Here is a 27380-nt window from a genome sequence, read left to right on the forward strand (position 1 = left end):
AAATTTTGCTAAAAAGCAAAATGAAAGCTGTTCTCGAACTGAAATCAGCACTTGAAGAGATGCTCTTGTCCTATACAAGACTCCCGGATGAAATCGATCTAAAAGACGCTCTATCCCTCACAATGGAGCTTCAAGACAAACTGGATCAAGCAGAGGTAAAAATTAATATTTTCCTCTCGAAATTAAACTGCAATTCTTCTAATGAAGAAACTGTTAAAAATGTGAACAAATTTAAAATTCCCGACTTACCCTTACCCTCATTTTCGGGAAGGTATGAAGATTTCCAGAACTTTAAAGTTCAATTTATGTCAATAATCGGGAATAATCCTGAACTAAACCCCACGCAATAATTATGTTATTTTAAAGGTTGCTTAAAGGGAGAAGCTAAAAGACTTGAATCGCCTCAAGATACATATGTCTCTCTGTGGTCATCTTTAGAAGACAGATATGAAAATAAATGCGCAGTAATAGAACATTATGTGCTTAAAATATTAACTATGTCTAAGATTCAAGACTCTCCCAATCAATTAATGCAATTGATAGATGATACAAGATGTCAAATCCGCGCATTAGATTTACTTGAATTAAAATCTAACGAACTGTCAGACACATTAATTTTGCACATCTTGTTTCAAAAATTAGATCCAGATGTCAGGAAGAGTTTCGAAATGACACTAAACAAAGATGTCATTCCGAAACTGAACGATTTCTTAAGCTTTTTAGAAGAGCGTTCGAGAATAATTCAAGCGTCTACTTCTCAAACGCAGAAAAAGAAGTTCCAAGTTAATATGAAACTTGCCACCCATCCAAATAGTGAAAACCACTCTCTTCTTCTGAAGAATAATAATAAAACTAAGCAATGTGTGATTTTCAATTGCAATGAAACGCACCCCTTATACCGGTGTGAGAAATTTAAACAAATGAATTTAAACAAAAGAATAGGCCTAGTAAATAAGTATAACTTTTGCAGAATTTGTTTGAATAACCATCTTCCAAATCTTGCCTTTCGAAGAGCAAATGCTGCATTTGCAATAAGGCTCTTCATAGTCTGATTCATTGCATCGAGCAAGAAAAAAATGAAGACGCCAATACGTCTTCTCAAGTAGGCGATATATCAAGTCCACCCCTCCCTTCCTTCCCTTCTACTTCAACCGCCTTACTAGCGCATGAGAATCAGAAAAATCCTTGCGTTATTTTGAACACAGCTGTGATTTATTTGAAAAATAGCAGTGGATCATTCAGTTCATTTGTGGCTTCCTTAGATTGCTGTTCAAGTGTTAATTTAATCACCACGAATGCCGCAAATTCTTTAGGATTAAAGAAGCAAAAAACCCACGTTCCCATTGCAGGAATCAGTGATTCCATTTGTAATTCAAAATCATTTATCTCAACTGAGTTATCTAACGAAACTAAATCTAAATTCTACCATCTGGATATGTTAGTTGTTCCAAAAATTGCTGTCTTCCCTCCATGTCATATAAATATTTCCAATTATAATTTTCTGTCAAATGTGAAACTAGCGGACAATGCATGGAATATTCCAAAAAGGGTAGATGTAATACTGGGAGCCTCCCTGTTTTTTGATCTTTTAGGCAAAAATAAAATTAAAATTGATAACTCACAATTATATTTAGTTGAAACTGTATTCGGTCATATCGTATTAAGTACTGTTCCGCCATCAAAATCCGATAAACCATCATCTAATTCATGTTTTCTACTTTTAGAATCTGAGCGTTTGGACAAAGCATTAATCTCCTTTTGGGAAATTGAGCAGGTTGATCAAACCAAACCAATAGTTAGTGAATAATTGCATAATTGCAATGAACATTTTTTAAATACTCATTATCGGAAGAATGATGGTAGATACGTTGTTTATTTGCCCTTTAAACCTCAAATATCAAAAGATGAGGGATTGGGGGATTCTCAGCAAATCGCTTCAAAGAGATTAACTCAGTTGTGGAAAAAATTAGATCGCGACCCAAAATTAAAAGAATTGTATGTAGATTTTCTTCAAGAATATGAAAATTTAGGCCATATGGAGGAAATAGTTGAAGATAAAAATCCTGAAAAGGGTTTTTTCTTTCCCCATCATGGTGCGCTCCACCGTCCAGCACATCATCAAAATTAAGAGTTGTTTTTGACGGGAGTTGCAAAACCACTAACGGGAAGTCTCTAAATGATTTGTTATTAAAGGGAGGAATGATCCAAGATGATCTCTTTGCTATAACAACGCGTTTTAGAAAACATATTTGGGCGTTTACTGTTGATATCAATAAAATGTTTCGCCAAATCGAAGTAGATCCTTCTCACTCTAATTTCCAAAAAATCTTGTGGAGAGAAGTTAAGGAGGAACCGGACAAAATTTTTCGCTTAAAAACTCACATACGGATGTGCAAGCAGCCCATATTTTGCTACAAGAACGCTGCAACAACTTGCAAGGGATGAGGAAAAAAGCTTCCCATTAGCCTCGGAAATCGTCCTCAACGATTTTTACATGGAAGATTGTCTCTCTGGATCGTCCAATCTGACGGACTTCAAGGAATTAACTAGACAATTATCTGAACTACTTCAGGCAGGTCAAATGTGTCTACACAAATGGCGTTCTAATGCAGATGTAAGGTCATTAGACTGTCCAGATTTCTCTTTCAAGGAAAATGATTTAGATTCACCCGTGAAACACTAGGACTGCTGTGGAATAGTAACTCAGACACCTTTAACTTTAAGGTTACTGTGAACTTAAGCTCTACTTATACAAAGCGAGAAGTGCTCAGCCAAATTGCTCGCTTATTCGACCCGCTAGGACTAATCGGTCCGGTAATATGTCAAGCCAAAATATTAATGCAACAGCTTTGGTTGCTAAAATGTGACTGGAATGAACAAGTTCCACCTGACTTTTTACTGGAATGGGACAAGTTTTTAAGGTCTCTTCCAATTATAGAAACATTTAATTTTCCAAGATGCATCATTGTACAAGATCCGACCTCCATCTCTATCCACGGCTTCGCTGATGCCAGTGAAAAGGCCTTTGGAGCGTCAGTATACCTCAAATCCTCTAACTCGGACACTCATAGCTGCAAACTTATCTGTAGCAAAAGCCGAGTTTCACCTTTAAAGACGGTCAGTATTCCCAGATTGGAGCTGTCAGCGTGCCTCCTGCTATGCCAACTGGTTCACAGAGTGATGACCGCTCTCAAGCTTAAAACAGATAAGGTGACATTGTGGTCAGATTCGACTATTGCTCTCGCCTGGATCTCCACTTCACCACATCTCCTCAAGACATTCGTCAGCTATCGAGTATCATTGATTCAGGAACTTTCTAAAAATTTTGACTGGAAACACGTGATTTCCGAGTGTAACCCATCAGACCCATTGTCCCGGGGACAAGACGCCATTTCGCTCTCTACCAACAAGCTTTGGTGGGGTGGCCCTGAGCTCCTTGCAGATGACAACTGGACCTTCAACTCAAACCCAGAATCTAATTACAGTGAAGAACATTTTGCGAAAGAACTGAAACAAAATACAACTTCCCTGTTGACTGTACATGACAACTTATTTTTTGAGGACCTCTTTAGTATTACAAATTGTTTCTTGAAATTAATTTGTGTGCTTAGTTTACTTTTTAGGTTTCACAATAACTGCACAAAATCAAATAGTAAACTAACAGGCCCCATCAGTTCGGATGAAATGGAAAAAATCTAAAATTTTTCTTCTTCAACTTGTACAAAGTACGTACTTTTTTGAAGAAATTTTGGCTTTGAAAAAAGGTTTGCCACTCTCTTCAAGGAGTAAGTTAAAATATTTTGATCCATTTCTTGATAAAAATGGTTTGATTAGAGTAAGTGGTAGGATAAACAATGCAAATTTAAGCTATAATCAAAGGCATCCCATTATATTGCCGTCTGAGCATAAGATAACCAAACTTGTTTTTCTTTATTTTCATGCTAAAACTTTCACAATGGCCCACAAGCTTTGTTAAATTCGGTTAGGCAATTGTATTGGCCACTTAATGGCAGGAACATTGCTAGACAGATTGTTCATCAATGTGTTATTTGTACTAAGGCAAAACCTATCCCTTCTCAACAAATAATGGGAGAATTACCTTCAGAAAGGATTAATGTTAATTTTACGTTTAATTCTTGTGCTATTGATTATTGTGGCCCATTTCTGATTAAGTATAAGGGCCAACGAAAAGGTAACTATCACAAGATATACGTTTGTATTTTTGTTTGCATGGCAACAAAAGCAATCCACTTAGAGATCGTAAATGACTTAACTGCCGAAGCATGTATTGCTTGCTTAAAGCGGTTTTTTGCCCGACGAGGTAAACCAGAAAAAATACTTAGTGACAACGCAAAGAATTTCGAGGGTGCAAATTCAGAAATTAAAAAAATGAGAAATCTTTTCAATAAACAAAATGATTCTTTGTACAATTTTTTAACTGAGGAAAATATAAAATGGAAATTTATACCTCCGAGAGCACCAAATTTTAATGGTCTTGCAGAAGCAGGAGTCAAGTCTTTTAAGTATTATTTCAAACAAACTGTAGGAAATACAATATTAACCTATGAAGAGTTTTTAACTTTTGTTATTCAAGTAGAGGGAATTTTAAATTCACGCCCTATAACTCCTTTAACATCAAATATTGATGATTTAGATGTTCTAACTCCTGGACATTTTCTCATAGGTAGACCATTTAATACTATCGCTGAACCTAACTTAACTGAGTTAAATAATAACAGACTTAGTTTATGGCAGAAAACAACTAAAATGGTTCAAAATATCTGGAAGAATTGGTCAAATAACTGTTTGAGCACATTAATTCAGAGAAATAAATGGTTGATTGGTAAACAAAATGTAAAAATTGGAGATATGGTAGTTGTAAAGGAAGAAAACCTTCCTACCTGTAAATGGTTGTTAGGCAGAATTAATGAGATATTCTACGGAAAAGGCAACCATGTAAGAGTGGTTACAGTTCAGACTAAAAATGGTATATACAAAAGACCAATTACAAAAATTGCAGTTTTGCCTATTGAGAATGTATAGAGATTTACCTGTAGAATTTTATATTGTGTGTAATTTTGAATTGTATGTGAATGTTCTGTATTTCTTTAGGCATTTTATATAATTGTCTTTTTTACTATTTGTTTTATTAATTTGTTGAAATCAACATTTCAACGCCGGGCGGAATGTTCGCTGTGCCCTGTCACGCCCTACAGCAGCGCCACCTACGGCAAGTAAGAGTAAGCTAGCAGAAGCAATTGGATGTTCAACGAATGAGGAAGTTATCCTCAGCTGTGCCCTGCACATATATGTAACGGCCCCTTGGCCTATGTAAAGAATCATTATCAGTTCAATGCCCCCTTGGCATTAATAAAATACTTAAAAATTTTCATAATGCAGTCCACTACTCATTTCTGAGCTCTCAACAAAATTAACAGCTGGAAATAAGTTTGGTTTCAAATAATTTTGTTTGTTTTATCATAGCTAATTAGCAGCGGTGTTGTTGTAAACTTTTCCGAGCATGAGTTTATTAATTTGTGAACTGGGTTGCCCACCTAGGTGGGGGGTGTTTTTGGGGTATTTTCTCTTTTTTTTTGGGGGGGGGGGCTTTCTACTTGGGAGTATTTATGGTTTTTAGGGGGTGGGCCCTTGCTCTAAGGGGGGGCACCCCTGTATTTAAGTTGCTAATTTGCATCTTTAGAGAAAATGTACTTTTATTTCTGGAATTAAAGTAAAATTTTAAGTTGATTATTTAAGTTGAGTTATTTATTTTTTGAGTCAAACTGACCCTGTTTTATTTATTTTTTTTTGTATGTTAGAAAAATTTTACACGTGTATTTTCTGTAATAAAAATGATTTCAAAGCAAAGTTTTATTTTTTGTTATTTCTAAATTGGAAACAAGAAAATGTATTGATGAAGTACTTTATGATGAAGTTTAAAAAAATTTCTACACGTCATGCAAATCTAATAACAAATACGACTTATTATACGACCTTTAAGATTTCAACTATGAATAATTAAAAGTTTAAACCATGTGTACATTACATACAGAATTAGTTTTTGCCGAAAATTTGCCGAAAAAAATCTCTTTCGAAAAAATCTGTCGAAATAAAACAATATTTTAATGTTTCATTTTATATATAGCACAATTCCTAAATTAAAATATAGAGGCTGACCAAAAATTTGTCAAAACAATTTCAAACTTTTTATTTTCGCTCAGCTCTTTTAATGGCCTCACTTTTGCACTACCATCATTGAAAGTTAAAAAAAAAAATCTTTTTGGCTCTCTATCCAGCAGTGAAAGGTTTGTGAATAATAAGGTTTGAAGAGAGAAAGAAAATTCTATCTTCTTATTTATCACTTACTTAATTGAACGGTCAACACTTGTCACTAGATTATTCTTGTTCAGAAATTGTACTTCAATTAAACATAAATAAAAAAAAAGTGTCTTGAAATTTCACCATGTACTTGACTGCTATTAATGTTCGTAGGAAAAGTAAAATTTCTCCTTTTTTTTTGCAGACAGACATTCGTACCATTTCTGTCAGTCATTGGGGTTCTGAACTTGGCCTTAGTGTTTTGAAAGGCCTAAGCTCTTTGTATACATCATTAGTTTGGGAAAGTACAGTTTTGCTAGCTTTGTGTAGCAATGATAGTGCTCTTGCAGAAGATTGTCAGTTTGGTCGTCAACAACTGGAAAAGCTTTTGCCCAAAGATTTCAAAGTAGGATTCACTTTTTTTGGTTACTTTGTTTTATAGTTAAGCAGCACATAAGAACAATTTCCTAGAAATATGCAATTTCTTGTCCCCGGCTCATAGCAAGTAGTCTTAGAAAAGTATTTTATTACGTCTAGTATTTTTTGTCATCTTCTCAAAGACAAAATAATAAGCATTTAATAGTGCTAAATAATACTAATTTATATGGATTCTTAATATATAAGTAATAAAATTTCATTTCTACCCACAGTCCCTAATCAAATTTTCTAATAGATTTTTGCATGGCTTACAGTATTCTAATTTGAAATGAAGTTTCTTTTTTGCTTGATTTCACTCACTATATTTCTTGCATTGCTAAAATTAGTCAGAAGAATTTTGCATTATTACCATCCAACAGGGTTTACGGGCTTACAAGCTTTCATGACCATCAAGGTACAACTCAAATAACTTTTAGTAGCAGCCATCGTAACTTTGTTAATAAAATAAGAATTTTCTGTGTACTAATTCTTAAGAAGCTTGATTCAGTGCATTTAATATGAAAGAAAAAAAAATGTCTGTTACTACCCACTTATTCATACTGAGTTTGTTTTAGCATTATTGCCTGTTTTTGTCATGCCAAATCTTAAGTGAGCCTTTGTCCAAAACATGTAAATTTTACCGATTCTAACCCTAAATTTTCTTTCTTTTTAAAACATTGAGTACTGAGGCTTTTTTTTTATTGCCAGTTGCAAAATTTTTAAGATTTTAAACTATTCTTTCATTTAATATTAAAAAATATTTTGATATTTATAACCATAACCATATTTTAAGATACATTACTATTTATTGTAGTAATTTGGGGTTCATAAACAATCTGCAAACAGCACTTTTTAGCGACCCAGAAAACTGGAAAATTCAGAGATTTGTCTGGGACAACCATGGTCCCAAACTTTATGGATAAATTATTATTCTAAATGACTAGTTAAGGAGGGAAACTAGTTTAGACGGGTTAAAAAATTCATTTTTTTTTCAATCCCATAAAATGTTAGAACTATTCAAGAACATGTTGCCAAAATTTCAATTTGAAATTCCGTTTAGTTTCAATGCTATAAGCACTTAAAAGACTGAAGATTCGAAAATGTTCACAGCAGCTTTTTTCAATCACGTTTTTCTCGAGACGACTTTTTTCAACTGGTGTGAATTCTAGCACAATCATCTTGAAATTTTGTGTGAATATTCTTTGTTCAATTATGCTCTATATGAACCTCATTCTGGGATGATATAATTATTAAAAATATTTTTTTTATGCATAAAAGGTGAACTAAAATGGTAGAAAAACGTGAATTTTGTGATCAAACATCTCAAAAGTGTGAAATGTTTTATTTTTGAAATCAGAATTAGATTCATATTCTGAGGAAATACGTCATTAACGATTAAAAAAAAGTAATGATTACGGATAAAAATTGTGACTTCAGGAATGCACAACAGCAACAAGCTCTGATGGCGACCATCCCTGGACATCAGCTTCCAATTCTTCTATTTCTGGCAGAAATTACTTTAAAAAAATTAGAAAGTGTACTCCGAAATATGAATAAAATATCCTTCAAGTTTGAACAAATTCGGATTATTCATTCCCTTTTGAAAAAATTCATGAAAAACACTAACGTTTCTGCCTCCTAAACTGGTTCCCCCCTTAAGCTAATTCAGACATCACAGCTTGATAATGCTTCAGTTGCATTTTTGATTGCTGACTTTGACAATGAAACAAGCTTTCAATTCAATCTAAATTTATGTAATAACACTTCTTACTTCAGTGTCAAAATGAAATATGATTGAATCATTAACTTATGTGATGTTATAAAATATTTTTTTTATTTATGTCTTTCTATTAGTGTGATAAAGATGAAAGTAGTAATCATAGTTCTGGTGAGTTTGGTTCAAATGGTGTTTCATCTGCAATGGAAACCCTCAGTACTAATGGTTCATCACTCATGGATGTAGATGAAGCTTGTCATTGTTCTTCAAGTGATGATGTTGTGAATGGAAATCCACAAAATGGTGAAAAACCAAAAGCTAAAGCTTTCCACGCTCAAATAAAGTTGATTAAACCATTATTATCTGGTGCTTCTCGACTAGGACGTGCATTAGCTGAATTGTTTGGTTTGCTAGTAAAAGTAATAACTTTTCTTTCTCTTCAGAAAGACATAATTAATTGATATATATATATTTTCCATGTACAGAGGCGTAGCTAGACCCGACTTTCGGGGGGGGGGGGGGTTCTTTATATATATATATATATATATATATATATATATATATATATATATATATATATATGTAAATATATATATATATGTAAATATATATATACGAGGCGTATTTTTAAAGTAAGTTCCGTTTTGACATAAAAAAAGAACGAGTACAGATAGAGCAAAGAAATTTATTGCACAAAAATCTACCATCCTTACGCTATTTTTTGACATTGCTCCCGTGATTTTCCAAACATTTGTCATAGCGTGGTACAGGTTTTTGTATACCTATTCATAGAAAATTGCCGCCTGTGTAGTCAGCCATGGGATAACATGTTCTCTGAGCTCATTATTGCTGTTGTGCCACAGACCACCTTGGAAAGACTTTAGATGCCGAAACAAATGAAAGATGCTGCGAGCGAGGTGAGGGCAGACCAGAGGATGTTCAAAAACGCCCCAGCCAAAGCCCTGTAAGAGTCCTCATGGTTGACTAAACGGGCGGTAACTTTGTACAAATGGGTATACAAAAACCTGTACCACGCTATGACAAATGCTTGGAAAATCACGGGAGCAATGTCGAAAAATAGCGTAAGGGTGGTAGATTTTTGTGCACTAAATTACTTAGCTCTATCTGTACTCGTTCCTTTTTTATATAAAAACGGAACTTACTTTAAAAACACGCCTCGTATATATATATATATAAATTTTTTTTTGTATTAAAAAAAATAAGAGGGAGGTGAGTCTTATATACTTTGGAATGGGGTGCCCCAATACCAATACTTGTGTCAAACAAAACAGAAGCAAAGTATTTTTTATTTTTTTAATGTTATGGAAAATTCAACTTTTTTTTCTTTTTCCTCCATTTAATTTAAAGTGAAATTTTCTAGCAACGTCTTGTCAAAACCAGTCTATCCAAATCAGGGGGAAATCAAACATCTGATGAGCGTGTTCCGTTCATGAAATTGCTTTTCATATCGTTATATTTATATGTTGCTTTTTATGTATTTACATTTATGCTAATTCTAAAACAGTTAATAAAATTTGAATTTAAAAAGTTAGGGAAGAAATATATGCGGTAGAAAGTTATTCGCTCAAATGCATACCATTTGTTCTCCTCTCAAGTCTTTATTTTTAATTTTATTAGCTGCTTTAGAATTTACATAAATATCTATTTGAGAGAGCAACAGTAATTTTCGGGTATTATAAACAGAAGTCTTTTTTATTTTCTACTTTTTAATCCGAACCAAGCTAATAGAAATAATCTAGATCTATCTCTCGATTTTTTTCTTTAATGTGAAATTCGAAATATACAGATTCGACTGTATGCAATATTCCCACTGCGCGGCTCATAAAATTAAACATGTTTAACAATTTGCCGAATCTATGACAAAGAAACGCTGCATATACGTGGATTTAACAACTCAATCTCATTTCTAAAGCTAAGTGTCAAATTTCACTCAATTATCAAAAAAATGTCTCAGCATAGGGAGGCATCTTTATGCTTGAGGGAGCATATTTTCAATGGCATTGGGGGGGGGGGGGGAGCGAAGTGAATTTTTGACCTTTGTTACTCAAAAAAAAGTCGTTTTGATGGTTTTTTTCTTTTTTTTCCTTTCTCTTCCCTCTTTTTTTTGTGACTAACATTTCAGGGGGGGTTTTGTCCCCAAACCCCCCCCCCCCTTAGCTACGCCCCTGTCCATGTAGAAAATTATTTTGAATCTTATAATGTTTTTACTTTTAAGCTTTGTGTTGGTTCGCCTATGCGCCAAAGGCGTGGTCAGCAAATCCCCCCATCACCAAGTTCTCCCTCTCCTGCTGCACGTGCAGTTGCAAGTGCTCTTACCCGCTTATTAGCTATGGGACTGTCTTGGGAACCACCTCCTGCCTCCCCAGTACCAAAGTTCCGGTAAGTTAATGTATCATCCATACAATGTTGGTAGTGACCAAAATTTAAAGGTAAGGGAGCCATAAACAATAGATAATACAGTCATATCTGTTTTAAGTGAAGTTAAAGGGAGCTTAAAATCCTTATATGTAATTAAATAATATGCAGTAAGACATGAAGGTATTGACAGGTATTGTTTCTTTGTTCATAATAACAAAAATTATTCTAATCATTCAACTTATGCCTATCAATAAAATATGATTTTTGAAAATAGTACAATGTATTTTTGTGCTAGATATTTGCTTTTTTAAAAAAAATTGTACGATTTTCTACAAACTTCAGTTGTATCTCAGGATAAAGCCTCTCTTTTTCGATAAGCACCCCCAGATAGCTAGGATTCAATCTTGACCCTGAATTCAACAGCTGTTAACATATTGATCATATGGTCTTTAAAGCCCACAAGTGTCTCAATCTACTCAAAGAAATAGCTGCCAGAGATTGGGGTGCAAATACTCTTAGAACTACTCATAAGACCTATTCTGGAATATTGATACCCAATTTATTTTTGTACGATGGAAGCCAATCTCCAGAAATTAACCCTTTCCGGCGCGGTGGTCACAAAAAGGGACCAATTTTAAAAATTTCCTTAAAAAAAAGTTTTTTCTTTAAAACTCCAAAAATCGCTGCATTTGTTGCTTTTATTTCTCTTTAATGCACACAGATGGCAGCACTATTAAATATGACTTTTTGTTGGCTTAATTTCTTGTTTAAAATACCTCGATTTTCAAGCTCAAATACAATATGTTTTTTCAAAATCTTAAAATTTACACCATAAACTAAATTAGTCAACCATTTTCCCTCAGGAATCCTGGCTAATCCATCATAATTTTGCAAAAGATTCGAGTTCATTTTTGAATGCATAAACAAAGCTTCTTTCCAGGTGTCCCCAAATGTGGACACCGCCCGTCTAGAGCATTGATCTCACTGTTGTGGGTGAAAGATGTAATTTGATACATTTCAGAAAAGGGGGACCAAAAGAATAGTTTACAATGGGCTTTTGTTTATTTATTTTGGGTTCTTGACCCAGAACAGGTGAATTTGAAGGTCCATGACTGCACACATTTGAGATCTGCTTTTCCTACCAGACAGTTGTATACTTTTTTTATTATCAGCTTTGATATTATTTTTTCTGTAAATGGTATTATACAGTCGTATTTTTTCATTTAATATTTTATAGCACAAAGGGAATGCACATAAAGCAAGAACAATGTGCCAAAAATATTTTTAACATTTTAAATTGCTTATTTAGATAATTTTATATAATCTATATGAACTTTCTTGAATTTTACTTCATCTTTATCTTGGAATTTTCATAGTAAAAACATTGAATTTTGTGTTCTAAATATTCTTAATGGCATAAATTATTGAAATAATTAGTAAAAATGCTTAAGAGCTTAAAATATTTGAAATTACTTCAATTGTCATACGAGGTAAGTATAACCACTTCAGAAAACAATTTCTGCTCTAGGAGGGCGGTGGTCACAAACGGGGACACCACCCCCAACTGGAGGGGGTGAATTTAAAAAAAATTTGACTTTAAAATCTATGTCCAGATAACCAATTTATCCCATCCATTTTATTTTTTTATTATATTTCTAAAATTTTTATGACCCGCGCCTGTAAGGGTTAAAGGATGTACGCCCAAATAATTATTGAACTCAAAAATAGCTGCCCTTCTAGAATTGCCCTGTTTGAGGCAAACTTACAACCATTGCATGTTAGAAGAAGAGCCAACTGAGTAAAATACTTTAATAAAATCTACAACTACCGCCCCCTATATCGCACTTCCTTGCTCCTGCACAATTGGAACAGGGATCAAAGGTTTAAGAAACTCAGCCCCTTTAGTTTGGTAGAATCTCAAAACTTGATCTTGAAGGTGGTTGAACCTCAATAGTCCGGTCTAGGGATACATTGTAGCGAGCTTGGAATATGTGATAATTTTTGACTTCAGAATATTGTTAGGGGTAGTTAGTAAGTAAAGATACTAAAAGTCCCCGACCCTAGGAGGTGAGCTAAAGGTGGGAGGGAGGGGGGGAAGAAAATTTTGAGTTTTGAGTTTTTGAGGAAAAAATGCGTTTAAAATAAAAATTCAAGCTAAACAAACTTCCTACAAAACTGTTTCTACACATATTTGTCAAATTTCTAATTTTTCGGGTATATGTTATGAAAAATCGTTGATTTTTGGAAAAATTCTCTCTTTTTGTCAAACATTTGCTCCTAATCCCTTCCAGGATTAGTATTCATAAATATTGTCAATTACAAAGTTGTAAAGCTTTAAATTTCCGTAAATTTGATATGCTATTTTGTTATATTTTATTCAACCAATCAAAAGTTACAGAATTTCAAATACGTACTTTCATGGCAAAAAATGGAACAACACTTGCCATTCACAAATTTCAAACTGACTCGAAAGGAGCGCACACTTTCTCTTTCCTCAACGAATTCGACAATCCTGATGGACAATAAAGAAGTATTTGTGGATTACTACAACACAAATATTTAAGGGGGGAGGGCCAGAAATGGTGACTTTGTGACAAGGGGGAAGGAATGAGCAAGAAGTGACATCAAGCATTTTTTAATAAGAATATCTTTATGAAAAGTAGCTTGCCAAACGAACTTTGTGACAAAGGGGGAGGGGGTCAAAAATGTTGAAAAAAAGCAACAACATTTATGGACAGCCACTTACTAAGAAATCTGACGGAGATTTGCAGAATTATGTATATGCAGTTTAATTGGTGGACTGAGGAGACGTAGAAAATCAGCACTATATATACTGTTTAAGGAAATTGATAACGACATTGATTTAATTTTATTTGAATTTTTTGTTACTGAGGACACCTAGTCTATACAATACAAATACAAATACAAATGTGACGACCAGCAACAGGCTCTGGGCCTAGCTAGGCTGGTCCTAGTCAATTAATTAGTCCCCAATGAAGATCAATGGCCCTCTTAAAGCTATCCACTCCCTTGCTCATTACCGCCTCTTCCGGTAAGCTATTCCAAGTGCCCACGACCCTGCTAAAGTAGTAGTTTTTCCTGATTTCCAAGTTAGCCTGAGATTTAAATAGCTTAAAACAATGACCCCTTGTCCTGCTTTCCCCGCAAAAATTTAATCCATTTACATCTTTCATTTTGATAAATTTAAATAACTGAATCATGTCCCCTCTGACTCTCCTTTGCTCCAGGCTATACATGTTAAGCCTATTAAGTCTGGTATCATAATCTAAATCTGAGAGTCCCCTTACTAATTTAGTTACCCTTCTTTGAACCCTTTCCAATACGAAAATATCTTTCTTCAGATAAGGCGACCAAAACTGAACAGCATACTCCAAATGAGGTCTTACTAAACTCCTATATAAAGGCAGAAGAACTTTCTTAGATTTGTTTGAAATAGATCTCTTGATGAACCCAAGCATTTTGTTGGCTTTGTTACTAGCAATACTGCACTGTTGACTAAACTTGAAGTCCTGATTTATAAAGACACCCAGATCCATAACATTTTCTGCCTGATTTATGACTGAACCCTGTAAATGATATCTCATACGCTTATTTCCATGACCTAATTGTAGCACTTGACATTTCCCTACATTAACTGCCATACCCCATTTATCTGCCCACTTAGTAATATGATCTAATTCCTCTTGCAGCTGTTTTACATGTTCTTCATTTTCGACAATCCCCATAACTTTTACATCGTCAGCAAAACAATTCATGCTTCCAGAAATATTTTCATTGATGTCATTCATAAATATAATAAACAAAAGAGGCCCTAAAACTGATCCCTGAGGAACCCCACTTAAAACATCACTCCAATTAGAATGATTTCCTCTCACAACTACTCTTTGCTTCCTACCAGTAAGCCAATTTCTAACCCAAAGTAAAGTTTTTCCTCCTATTCCAATGTCAGCTAACTTGCTGAGAAGAGCAACATGCGGTACCTTGTCAAAAGCTTTTTGAAAGTCAATATAAACAACATCCACACATTTTTTGTTATCTAAAGCTGAGGTAACCTTGTCGTAGAAATGCAATAAATTAGTAGTACAGGATTTACCTTTCCTGAAACCATACTGCAAACTAGTCAACAGACTATTAGTCTCTAAGAACATCATGATCTTAATTTTGATGAAAGTTTTGAAAGTCTTACAAATCACCGAAGTCAAACTTACAGGTCTATAATTCGTAGCAAGACCTTTAGACCCCTTCTTGAAGAGTGGCGTTATGTTAGCCAGCTTCCAGTCCTCTGGCACCGTCCCCGAGTTATAAGAAGCAGTGAAAATATTCAAAATAACATCCACTAATTCCTCTGCACATTCAACTATAAAACTGTTAGGCAAAAAGAGACGACTGTGTAAACCATATCAGGGGTCTGACCAGAGAAGGCTCCGTTAATGGACCCTTCACAAAAATCTGATCATCCAAAACGGACCTTTCACAAAATCCTGATTACGAAAACAGACCCTTCACAAAATTCTGATAAACAAAAACTGATCTTTCACAAATTGTTTACTGAAAGAGCAAATTTCAAATCAAAATAACTCATATTTCGGTCCATAAAAACGATAATTTTTGGAACCTTTTTTAAAGTTAAATGAGAGGGATCAGCTTATACAGCTAATTTTGCAAAAAAAAAAGTCACGTTTTTGATGCTCCTGCAAGCGATATACTACGGTCAAATAAATATAATTCTTGTTTGTTTCTTTGAAAGAAATTAACAGCTGAAAGTCTGTTTGGTTTATAATTTTGCTTGTTTGTTTCATGCAGCAGTATTGTTGTAAACTTCTCTCTGAAAAAGCATCAACCTTCTCTGAAAAGGGCGTCGTAAGCACTTTTCTCCCCCCTTCATGATTTAATAAACAATAATATACAAGGAAATGAACTTAGAACTGCAAAGGATAGTAGGGATGGGGTGGGGGGGGGGGGGGGGGGGAATGTGATCGCTTCGGATAGGGTTACCAACTTCAAACTTATCGCCACTTCGTGTCTGGAGGTGCAATGTTTAACTGTTATTTTGGGAGAAAGTTATATGGGTTTGATTTTTCGATGCTAAAGAGTATAATTAACTAAAAATAAACTCTTTTATTTACCTTTTTTTCTTTATATGCCTAAATTTTGAAAAATGCAATCTTTTTACATCCGATATGAGAATTATATTTTATTTTTTTTCAAGCTAACTTCGCTTCATTAGGATGCAAAAAAATTAAGTCTCTTTATTTTTGCAACAACACTTATTTAATGTTTTTAAAGCGAAATTCCATTTTCTTTTATGAGTCCAAAATTAAAATGCTAAATCAGTTTTTTTTTTTTTTTGCTTCAACTGTGTCCAGATATTATTGATATGTTCATCATAGGACCATAAAATGCAATTCTAAAATAATTTTATCAAAAATATTTCTTTTGCAAGTCTTTTTTATGCTTTTGATGCCTTCACTTTGAAGATTGCGATCTTTTTGCATCTGCTGTGGGAATTGGATTTTTTGAATTTTCGATGAGTAAACAAATAATTTTTTTTTTTTAAATCACAGAGTTCATAAGTTTTAAAAGAAATTCTGTGCTCTTCAACAGTGTCTTGGGTCAAAAAGTTAAATTCTGAACCCCCCTCTGCCTGATTTTTTTTCTTACAATTATTTTAAATACTATAAAACATATAACATTTCTAGTATAATTTAACATAATGTAGAGTGGTAGATAAATATTGATATTTTGATGAGTGCACAGCTCCCAGAGAGCGATGCCCCCTCCCCCCCCCCCCCCCCCCCCCCCCCCCCCCCCCCCCCCCCCCCCCGAATACTAGAAAAACACTCAAGAATGATATTCTTAACAGAAAAGAGGGAAAACACTCAACTTTAAGTACCAATGATGCAGTTTGTGCCATCTCAAAATTCTGAAATTTCGTTTTTACAAAAAAATAAATAAATAATAATAATACAGTGGACTCTCTCTATTCTGAACACTCATAGGAGCGAACAAAACTGTTCAGATTATGGGGATGTGTTCACTATAGAGAAAGGATAGATCATATGTTCAATTTTTTTTCCTGCTTACTCATGCCATTACTGAATTTATTTCCTGAATTCAGATACAGAGATTGATGCAATACCTAAATAAACACAGTAAGACCTTAATTCTAGTTTTTTGCTTATTTGAAGATTTAACCTTGCATTAATGAATAAAGAAAGAGAAAAAACAATTAATCGTACATTACCAGAAAAAATGTGTTATTTTTGTTTGCTGTTGCATTGCATATGCTCAGAGTACATGTTATCAAGTTGTTTAAGTAGTGGAAAAGCTTCTGGATCACATGTTCAGAAGCATAGTTCAGTAAATCTTGAAGTCCTTGCCCATATTGTTTGGAAGTAATTGTACTATTACAGCTATATTTTCTCACTAATGTGACTCCAGTGATTAGTTTTTGCCATATTTTACTTTGTGTTTTTATCCCCTAAGCAAGTTATGACCCTTTGAAACGAGTAAAAATTTTATATTTGACCTTGAACTGTGGCCTGCTGCCATTATTTTAATAATTTACAGCTACATAACTCAGTGTGTGATACTATTATCTTATGTACTTTAACATCAAAAAATAAAATGTTCTGCCATGATTGTTATTCAGTTAGATTTGGGCCAAAATGCAGAAGTCTATAAGTTCAATTTTTGACTATGAAAATGACTTTTGATGACCTCTAAAAAATCAAAGGTTAAAGTTAGAGAAAAAATAAATGTGGTTTTAAACATCATTCATATGCATCTTTTTGGGATATGAGTTTCAAAAAAATTAAAAATTGGTTGAGCGCACTCATCTGTTGAAACGGTATGGAATGACCCAATGACCCAATTGTTAAGAACCTGTATTGATCCCTTGGAGCGAATGCCAAGGGTATTTTTCCCATTTTGATCGGAAATCTACAGCAAACAAGCAAACGCATCTTGAAGAACATCTTAGACCGCTGTCTCTGGAAACTATAAGCTGTATACCTGGTGATGCAGTGCAGGTCTGTACATTTAGCAGCCGTACAAAAGATCGTACTGGCAGCAGTATTTACATAAACACTTGACAATGCACTTGAGACTTGATAAAGCAACGCAACCCTTGATCTGCTTTCAGGAGGGCGTTAATTGCAGTAAACGATTGACTTGAGGAAGTTATTTCTTGTGAATGTGACTTTGGCGATTTCTGGATTTTATCAAACAGTCGGAGTGTACTACAACAATCTGAGTGACTGGTTCTCTGAACATGATCAAACAAGTATACAGTCGACTCCCGCTACAACGCAATCCGACTTACTCGAAATGGCTATAACGCGATTTTTTCACCAGTAAAGAATTTCAGGATTAATGGGAATTCCTCACCCACAACGTGAAAATCTTCGGAGGGGAATCGTGGTGTGTAAGTATTGGCTTTGTTAGCGGCTACCATCTTTTTTTTTTTGTGAATAGACCTTCATCCCTTTCGCATCACTGAGAGCGGAAGTTCCCACACTGTACTAGTTTGAACATTGCTTATACAAATATTTTTCATTAATTTTTTTTTCATTCTAAATGAGAAAGTTGATGAAATAAAATGACACCTAAGAGCGCTGCTTCATCTAAAGTTTGTGAAGATAGAAAGAAAGAGAAAAAGTTTTTCACAAGTAAAGAAAAGCTAAAGCTTCTATCTTGATAAGCTGAATCTCAACTAAAAAATGCATCGAAGGTAGCTCAACAATTAGGTATGAGTGAATCTTCCATACATACAATTAAAATTCAAGAAAAGGAAATCTGTAAAAGCTCACCAAGTAATATCTTAGTAAAATTCAAAAATTAATAAAATGGAAGCTACTCTTGTATTGTGAATTAAAGAAAGCAGGAAGAAGGGTGTTGCCATAGATGGAAACGTTATAAAAGAACTTGTGAAGTGACTGTATTTGAAAATATTTTTATTCGGATAAGTTTCATTACACAGCATAAATCGTTATCATCACATTTTTAAGTTACAAATATCATTGCTTTATGTACCATACAGTGCAACTATAGTGCATTTGCTTTTCTTACTATATACTGTACATACCGTATACTGGTTTATTTTATGTCTTTCTTTCCCGTTGATCATTGATTTTGTTCAATCGTAGCAGTATTTTATGTTTGAATAAAACGTTTTTTTTTAATATAAGTAAACATTCAGTTCTTTATGTAAGAAACAGTAATGTATAGGTAAGAAATAGTTTTTAACAGTTAAGGGGGTGTTTACAAGCGTCTAAAATAATTCAGTGCGTTTATAAAAGATTTTACACATACCATTTTCACAATGCGAAATTTCGACTTACTCGAGGGGTCTTGGAATGCATCCCTCACGTAAGACGGGACTCGACTGTATCTCTATTCTTCTCGTCTAATCTAAAGAAGATCTCTCAGAACCACAATGTCCACCTACAGTGGATACCATTACATGTAAATATTCCCAGCAATGAGACAGCACAGGGTGGCGACAGATAAGGGAGATCAGGGAAAAGTCGGGGATCTTAATCACTCGGAAAAATCAGGGAAATATCAGGAAATTTTGAAAAAATAAAAATTCAGGGAAAACTGATTAAATGAAGAAAAAAAATTATTTTTCTTTGAAAAATGAAGTACTTTAATTCCCTATGAATTTTCTGCCAATTATTTGTTTAAAAAAAGTAAAATTAATGAAGTGCGATCATACAATGCCGCATATTTGTGCATTTTTTTCCTCAACGTCAAAGTAATCAATCTCCTGAGACTGCTTCTGTGTCTGTAAAGTTGTTTATTTTAGCAAGCTTAAATTTTCCTTCCACGTATTCCATGCTACGATAAATAAACAACCCTACAGGCAAAGAGGAAAGCCATCATTAATGACTTTGCTCCTTTGCCTTTACTCATTGTCTTAAAGTAATTAGCATACTGTTGTCACATTTTCAAGAAAAAATATTTGTTTCTTGAATTAATGCTGATAAAATCTTAAAAGTTATCACTTGGCATTTTTAATTTAATTGCTAAAATTGAATGTTGACTGAAAATCAAATTTGTTTTTTTGCCATGTTCAAGATTTTGATGAATTTTGTACACAATGACTTTCCCTGAAGAAACACTTAGACATAAATTAGACTTGCATTATTTACTCCAAAGTATTTTGAGATGTCACAAACACTTAATAGTTTCATTGAACAAGTATGGTTTGTTTAAGTTAATCAATTGATTTACTAATATTTAAAAAATGAATACGTAACCTAAAAGCTAGTGCTTGTGTTAAATAATAGTTTCATTGAACAAGTATGGTTTGTTTAAGTTAATCAATTGATTTACTAATATTTAAAAAATGAATACATAACCTAAAAGCTAGTGCTTGTGTTAAATAATGTTTCAAAAACAGATTTACAAAGTAAAACAAATAATTATGTTCTGAAAATTTTGACGTTTCTGCTTTTCTTTATAATTTCTGGTTTGGATTCCTACATTGGGGGAAAAAAAAAACATAAAAAGAAGGGGGGGGGGTCGGTTGCCTTGCCCCCACCCCTGAATGGCTGCCACTACTTCAGATTATCCGAAGGGTTTTTCTTTTCAGACTTTAAAACTCTTTTTATTTTAAAACCATATACATATATATTTTGAATTTTTTTTGACAACTAATGAAATCATTTGAAATTGAGCTGTGTACTTAGGTAAATATTTTTATGTATTTTTTAATAGTTAAAATGCTATATTCATACATTAAAACCTAAGTTTTTGACTAGAGATAGTTCAATATTACTGGTTGTTGAAAGATTTAAATTTGTTTTACATAAATATGTCTATTCTGCCATGTTCAGATAAAGAGCAGTAACTGCAAATTTTTCTCTTTTTTTTTGCATTTTTTGTCATCTATTGTACGTTATCTTTATTGTACATGCTCGCTTAGTTGGTTTTCGCTGAAAAAAAGGCACGAAAAAAAGTGTAATTCCAACATTTTCCTGTTAGTACTGAATACACCACACATTTCTTCAAATATATCGCAAACTTATTTCTGCAGATACTGCCGTTTCCTACACACAGCAGTATTATTTACATAAGCAAAACTACATTACTTTTATACTTTAACTATCACTTGTTACTTTTGTAGTAACAATATACTATTTGAAAATTCAGTTCAGGATTATTTCAATTTAAATTTTTTAGTTTAAATATGTCTCTAACAGTGGTTTTTATAATTTCTTAGAATTCTTATGTTAACTGGTTCAAGAGTATTTGTTTTAGATTTCCTATAATATTTCTTAGTCGATAATTTAATATACTTATTTTACCAAAAAAAAAGGAGCATCTTTTTAAAATATATTTTTAATTAACAGCCTAAACCGTTTTAAACATCGCATTTCATTTAATATGCGATGCTTTTCAGTTAGGGCAAAGAAAGGAAACCATTATCATTAGTAACGTAAATCAGGGAAATTTGGTGAACTTAATCAGGGAAAAGTCAGGGAACTTTTTTTTTCCAGTTCCTGTCACCACCCTGCAGCAGATGAATTGATCAAGGAGGGTAGCGAGGATGAAATAGCTGGTTTCTCCACACTTACCTACCAAGATCTTTATTCAATTTAATCTAAATTTAATCATTTAATATAAATTGAGTAATTAATATTTCTTTAAATTGAATAATTTAGATAAATCCGTTTGAAAATATTTCTCGAAACATAAATTGTTTTGCGCTGGTGATATAAAAGTTATGAATTGTAGAAAATGAAGAACAAGTAAAACACTTTAAGTGGATTTAGATTATATTACTAAGAGGGTGGATAAGTGGGGTTGGCCTTTAATATTGGTAAATGTCAAGTGCTACACTTAGGTCATGGAAATAAGTGTTATTTACAGGGTTCCGTCATTAGTCAGGCTGAAAATGTTATTGATCTGGGTGTCTTAATAAATCAGGATTTCATGTTCAGTCAACAGTGCAGCATTGCAAGTAACAAAGACAACAGAATACAAATACAAAAGTGACGACCAGCAACAGGCTCTGGGCCCATCTAGACTGGTCCTAGTCAATTTACAATCCCCAGTGAAGATCAATGGCCCTCTTAAAACTGTCTACTCCTTTGCTCATTACCACCTCTTCCGGTAAGCTGTTCCAAGGTTCCACTACCCTGCTAAAATAATAATTTTTCCTAATATCCATGTTAGCCTGAGATCTAAATAGCTTAAAACAATGACCCCTTGTCCTGTTTTCAGTGCTAAACTTTAGCCCCGTAACATCTTTCGTTTTAATAAATTTAAACAGCTGAATCATGTCCCCTCGGTCTCTTCTTTGCTCAAGACTGTACATTTTTAGCCTTCTAAGCCTGGAATCATAATCTAAGTGGGAAAGTCCACTTATTAGCCTTGTAGCCCGCCTTTGAACCCTTTCCAATACATTAATGTCTTTCTTAAGATAAGGAGACCAAAACTGAACATCATACTCCAAATGGGGTCTTACCAAACTTCTATATAAGGGCAGAAGAACTTCTTTAGATTTATTTGAAATAGATCTATTGATAAACCCAAGCATCTTATTGGCTTTATTGCTAGCAATGCTGCACTGTTGGCTAAACTTTAAATCCTGACTTATTAGGACCCCCAGATCAGTAACTTTGTCTGCCTGACTAATGACTGAACCTTGCAAATAATAATTTGTACACTTATTTCCATGTCCTAAATGTAGCACTTGACATTTCCCAACATTAACAGCCATACCCCATTTATCAGCCCACGCCGTAATATGATCTAGATCCTCTTGCAGCTGATTTGCTTGTTCTTCATTTTCTACAGTCCCCATAACTTTGACATCATCAGCAAAACAATTCATGTTCCCAGAAATATTTTTGTGAATATCGTTCATAAAGACAATGAACAAAACAGGCCCTAACACTGATCCTTGAGGAACCCCGCTTAAGACCTCACTCCAATTAGAATAATTTCCCCTTACAACTACTCTTTGTTTCCTTCCGGTCAGCCAATTTTTTACCCAAATGAAAGTTTTCCCTCCTATTCCTATATCAGCTAATTTGCTAAGTAGAGCAACATGCGGTACCTTATCGAAAACTTTTTGAAAATCAATGTAAAGAACATCTACAGGCTTCTTATTGTCCAAAGCCATGGTAACTTTGTCATAGAAATGTAATAAATTAGTTGCACAAGATTTACCTTTCCTAAAACCGTACTGAAAACTAGTCAATAGATTATTCGTCTCTACAAAATTTACTACCTTAATTTTCATCAATGTTTCAAAAATTTTGCAAACCACCGAAGTTACTCACAGGTCTATAATTTCCCGCACTCCCTTTAGACCCTTTCTTGAAGAGCGGTGTAATGTTAGCCAGCTTCCAGTCCTCTGGCACTGTCCCCGAATTATAAGAAGCATTGAAAATGTTTGCGATTACATCTGCTAATTCCTCTGCACATTCAACTAAAATTTTCGAATAAATATTATCTGGCCCTGGAGCCTTAGTCTCTTTAATTTTTTTCAAATGAAGTAGAACGTCATCCCTGGAAAATACAAAGTCCTCAAGCTGTACTATAGCTTGTGTCTTGTTGGTGTCAACTGTTGAGATACAGTTATCGTTAAAAACACTCGAAAAAAAGTTATTAAGAACATTGGCAATATCACTATCGTCCTGAATTAAAATTCCGTGCTCATCAACCAGTGGCCCAATATGACTATTTCGAACTTTCCCCGAATTAGCGTATGCAAAAAACCTCTTGGGATTCCCGTTTATGTTATCTGCCAGTCTTTGCTCCAACTCTCTTTTCTGAATCCGTACCAAATACTTAAATTTACGCCTTGCCTTACAATGATTGGGTTTATCAATACATCTATTTCAAACAAATCGAAGAAGGCTCTTCTGCTGTTATATAGGAGTTTAGTAAGACCTCATTTGGAGTATGCTGTTCAGTTTTGGTCTCCTCATCTCGGGAAAGATATTTCTGATTGGAAAGAGTTCAAAGGAGGGCTACTGGACTATTAAAAGGACTTTCAGATTTAGATTATGATACTAGATTTGATATGTATAGCCTGGAGCAGAGGAGAGTCAGCGGGGACATGATTCAATTGTTTAAACATTATCAAATTGTAAGATATTAAAGGGTTAAATTTCTGCACGGAAAGCAGGATGGAGAGTCATTGTTTTAAGCTATTCAAATATCAGGCTAACCTGGAAATTATAAAAAATTCCTACTTTAGTAGGATCAAGGGCACTTGGAAATGCTTACCAGAAAAGGTGGTATCGAGAAAGGAGTTGGATAGCTTTAAGAGGGCTATTGATCTTCATTGGGGACTAATAAACTGGCCAGGACCAGCCTAGCCGGGTCCAGAGCCTGTTGCTGGTCGTCACATTTGTATTTGTATTTACGTTGGCGCATGCCACCTGCACATCAGTGGTACACCATAACTCCTGGCAAGCTTTTAGAAATTAAATGTGACTGCGTTTCCCAAGCACAAGACTCACAAGTGTTCACCTTAAGTGTCTATTTGGATGTAGCAGAAATATCTATCCCAATGGTAAAAAATTCTCTCGCCACCCAGCCACTCCAGAGCATGTTCTGCGATTCATAGGACTTTCATAGGTGGACTTAACAACTGATCTTTTACTTGTCATTGATTTTTTAGCAATCAACAGCCTACTGGAGTTGATCTGACTTATGTCAGATCTTTAAGGATTATAAGCAACAACACAACGTATATATTGTCGCCTCAGAGCAACAGCAAGATATATTAGTGTTATTTCTGGGATTAGATAGTTTGCTGTTGCTCTGAGGTGATGATATGTGTGTACATATATAAATAGCCATCAAATCAAAATACCTTATGATTGATAGATTATAGAAGTTATGGCGTTTCCACAAAGAAACACCTTTGCAAATCTGTGTCGTTTTACCCAACAAAGAGTAGTGTTGCAGTAGCCTTATAAATTGTAATAAATTGTATCATACATGTTGTTCAAATTATCTGTTGGATAGAACTTTTCGAAGTGCTCTTTTCATGCTGTCACAGATTAGACTTGATTTCTATTCCAGGCATGAAATAATGTTTATTAAAAAAAAAAATAGTTGAACCTCATTGAGGGGAAACTCATTAGACCACAATGATAATTTGGTGTTAATTAGATTTCATCTCTTTTCATAAATTATTAAGTAATTATTTATTCACTAAACTAGTATTTTGCATTTGCTATTTCACATTACACAATTTCTCATTAATGAGGTTTGACTTTATTAAATTTCTGTAGTTTTGTTTCCAATAATTCTAGAAAATAAAATGATTATTTTCCCCCTATTTTAGACTGACGTTTTATATTTGCTCAGTCGGCTTTACTTCACCTATGCTCTTTGATGAACGAAAGTATCCTTATCACTTGATGCTTCAGAAATTTTTAAGTTGTGGTGGTCTAGATGCTTTTTTTAAGTGAGTAATACTTTAATTGCATAAAGTGTTTTTTCAGATGTTTGAAATAGTTTAATATTACCATATTTTTGGGAATAAGCACTGCACCTTCCATAAGCGTGCACTCAACATTAAGTAACGTAAAAGTACAATCAGTAGCAAAGAAAGCTGGATTAAATATAAATAAAAAATATTTTATTTCTCAATATTATTTATAATTAATGATAATGAAATATTTTTAAAAATCCCCATTTTACACTTTTTGCTTTCGGCATCCCTCGATTGGTCATTACTTTCGGTGGTTAATTTAGCCGATTTCCAACGACAAACGCATCTCTCGTCAAAGTCACTCTCTGGCAGCAAAACGATTTCCAATTGCTTCTGTCTTTATAAACTTAAACTTAAAAACTGCAGTTTAACTTTTCAATCGCTTAGGAGCCATTTCAAAAGCAATTTATGAAAAAATTCCGTAAAAAAAGATAAACCAAGACTGCACAAACAACGCGAAAAACACGACGAATGCAAGAAAAGATGAAACGCAACAATGTAAGTGAATAATAAAATTAGAGCTAGGAAACAAGTTTCCAATTAGGTTGTTTGACAGAGCAACCCACTTTTGTGAGGGGGGTGGTAACTTCCCTTCATAAAACTGGACATCCATCCCCCTCCCTTACTAGTACTTTATAAGGATTGTGCCAACATGAATCAGCGTTTCTCTCCTCAGTGAAACAGGTGCAGTCGCTGACTCACGTTCCCTTCCCCTTCTTTGCTTTACTTGTTGCCCAAGGTCAAAAGATTTCCTGATCCTTTCGCTCCAATGCGATAAGTCTTGCTTGCCCACATGGATCAGCGTCTCTCTCCTCACTGAAACACATGCAATCGCCGACTCATCTTCACTCCCACTTCTTTGCTTTACTTGTCCTCCAAGGTTGAAGAATTTTGCAAAATAAAAGGAAACGATGTGGTGCCATCTATTAGCAGCATGTTCAACTTTTTTTTTTAAACTTAGAACTTTTTTTTAAACTTGAAAAAAAAAAAAAAAAGACTATTCAGCGCACCCGTTATATGCGCCGCACCAGCAATTTTTTTACCTCTTTCTTGTATGCGCCACGGCACTTATTCCCGGAAATACGGTATTCTTCTGTTTTATGTTGTAGGAATCATGGTGATGTAGCAATTAGCATGGTTTACTTTGCTAGATTTGTAATCTAGTGAAACCATTTTTCAACTATCTAGAAAGTTTGGAGCTCTTTTCTTTTTGCAACTGTTTATTGTAATGATGGAATAATAGAAACTTTAATATAAAGAATGCATGTAAGTAAAGCAAAAAGTCAAAAGAAGGGTCAATCCATTTGAAATCGCCCAAAAAGAATAAAATTTGTTGCTTGACATTTTTGGTTTTCCTAAATTTTTTTCCAGTTATTTCTCACTACTAAGTGAGTTCAAAAGTGTTGAAGGAATTTTTTTAGGCTCATATTTTTTTTTTTTACCGTGTCATTTTAAGTTTGCTTAGTTGCCGTTTTTGGACCAAAAATAGGTTTTAGGCAAATGCATCTAACTCGGTTGCTTTTACAGCTATCAAGACAAAATAAAAATTCTACATCATCAGCATGATGACCTAGATATGATTTGCTTGCAAAATATTATTGAAATGGTGAGAAAGGTGAAGAAAAAATTATTAATTACAACTGAAAATTAGAATAAAAAAAGAGCTTTAGTGCTGTAAAATTAGTAAAAGGAGGAGACTCTCAGCTCTATTTTTTTTCTTAGCTCTATTTTTCTTCTTGTGTATATATAATATAGGACTACTTGTTGTAGAAATTTTAAGCTTGAAAACTTTGTCTTTTTTTTTTTTTTTTTTTGCAAAATATTTCAAAAATGGCAAAAATGGAATTTTGGCAAAGTTAAAAGCAAATATCTCGTAAGGGATAGTGAAAAATAATGAAATTGATACAAGTAGCACCTTTTTATGATATGAATCCTTGATTACAATTTAGTGGCTGAGATTCAACTGGTATCAGAGTTACAGTGCATCAAAGATGACCAAATATTGCATTAGAAATGCAAAAAGTTAAAAGCTAATTCATTGAAAAGCTTTACTTTCCTTTA

The 27380-nt window shown here is 33.9% G+C and overlaps 1 protein-coding gene across 1 annotated transcript in view; it reads left to right on the forward strand.

Moving 5' to 3' along the window:
* The window catches only part of LOC129218399 (E3 ubiquitin-protein ligase HUWE1-like), a 736974-nt gene that overhangs the window by 285745 nt on the left and 423849 nt on the right, over positions 1-27380 (forward strand). Inside the window, exons 27-30 of the mRNA XM_054852650.1 lie at positions 6524-6724; positions 8590-8871; positions 10689-10852; positions 25170-25292. Of these exons, the coding sequence (XP_054708625.1) occupies positions 6524-6724; positions 8590-8871; positions 10689-10852; positions 25170-25292 (770 nt within the window). The remainder of the gene's footprint in view (positions 1-6523; positions 6725-8589; positions 8872-10688; positions 10853-25169; positions 25293-27380) is intronic.

Source organism: Uloborus diversus, chromosome 3, assembly GCF_026930045.1.
Source record: "Uloborus diversus isolate 005 chromosome 3, Udiv.v.3.1, whole genome shotgun sequence".
Lineage (NCBI taxonomy): Eukaryota > Metazoa > Arthropoda > Arachnida > Araneae > Uloboridae > Uloborus > Uloborus diversus.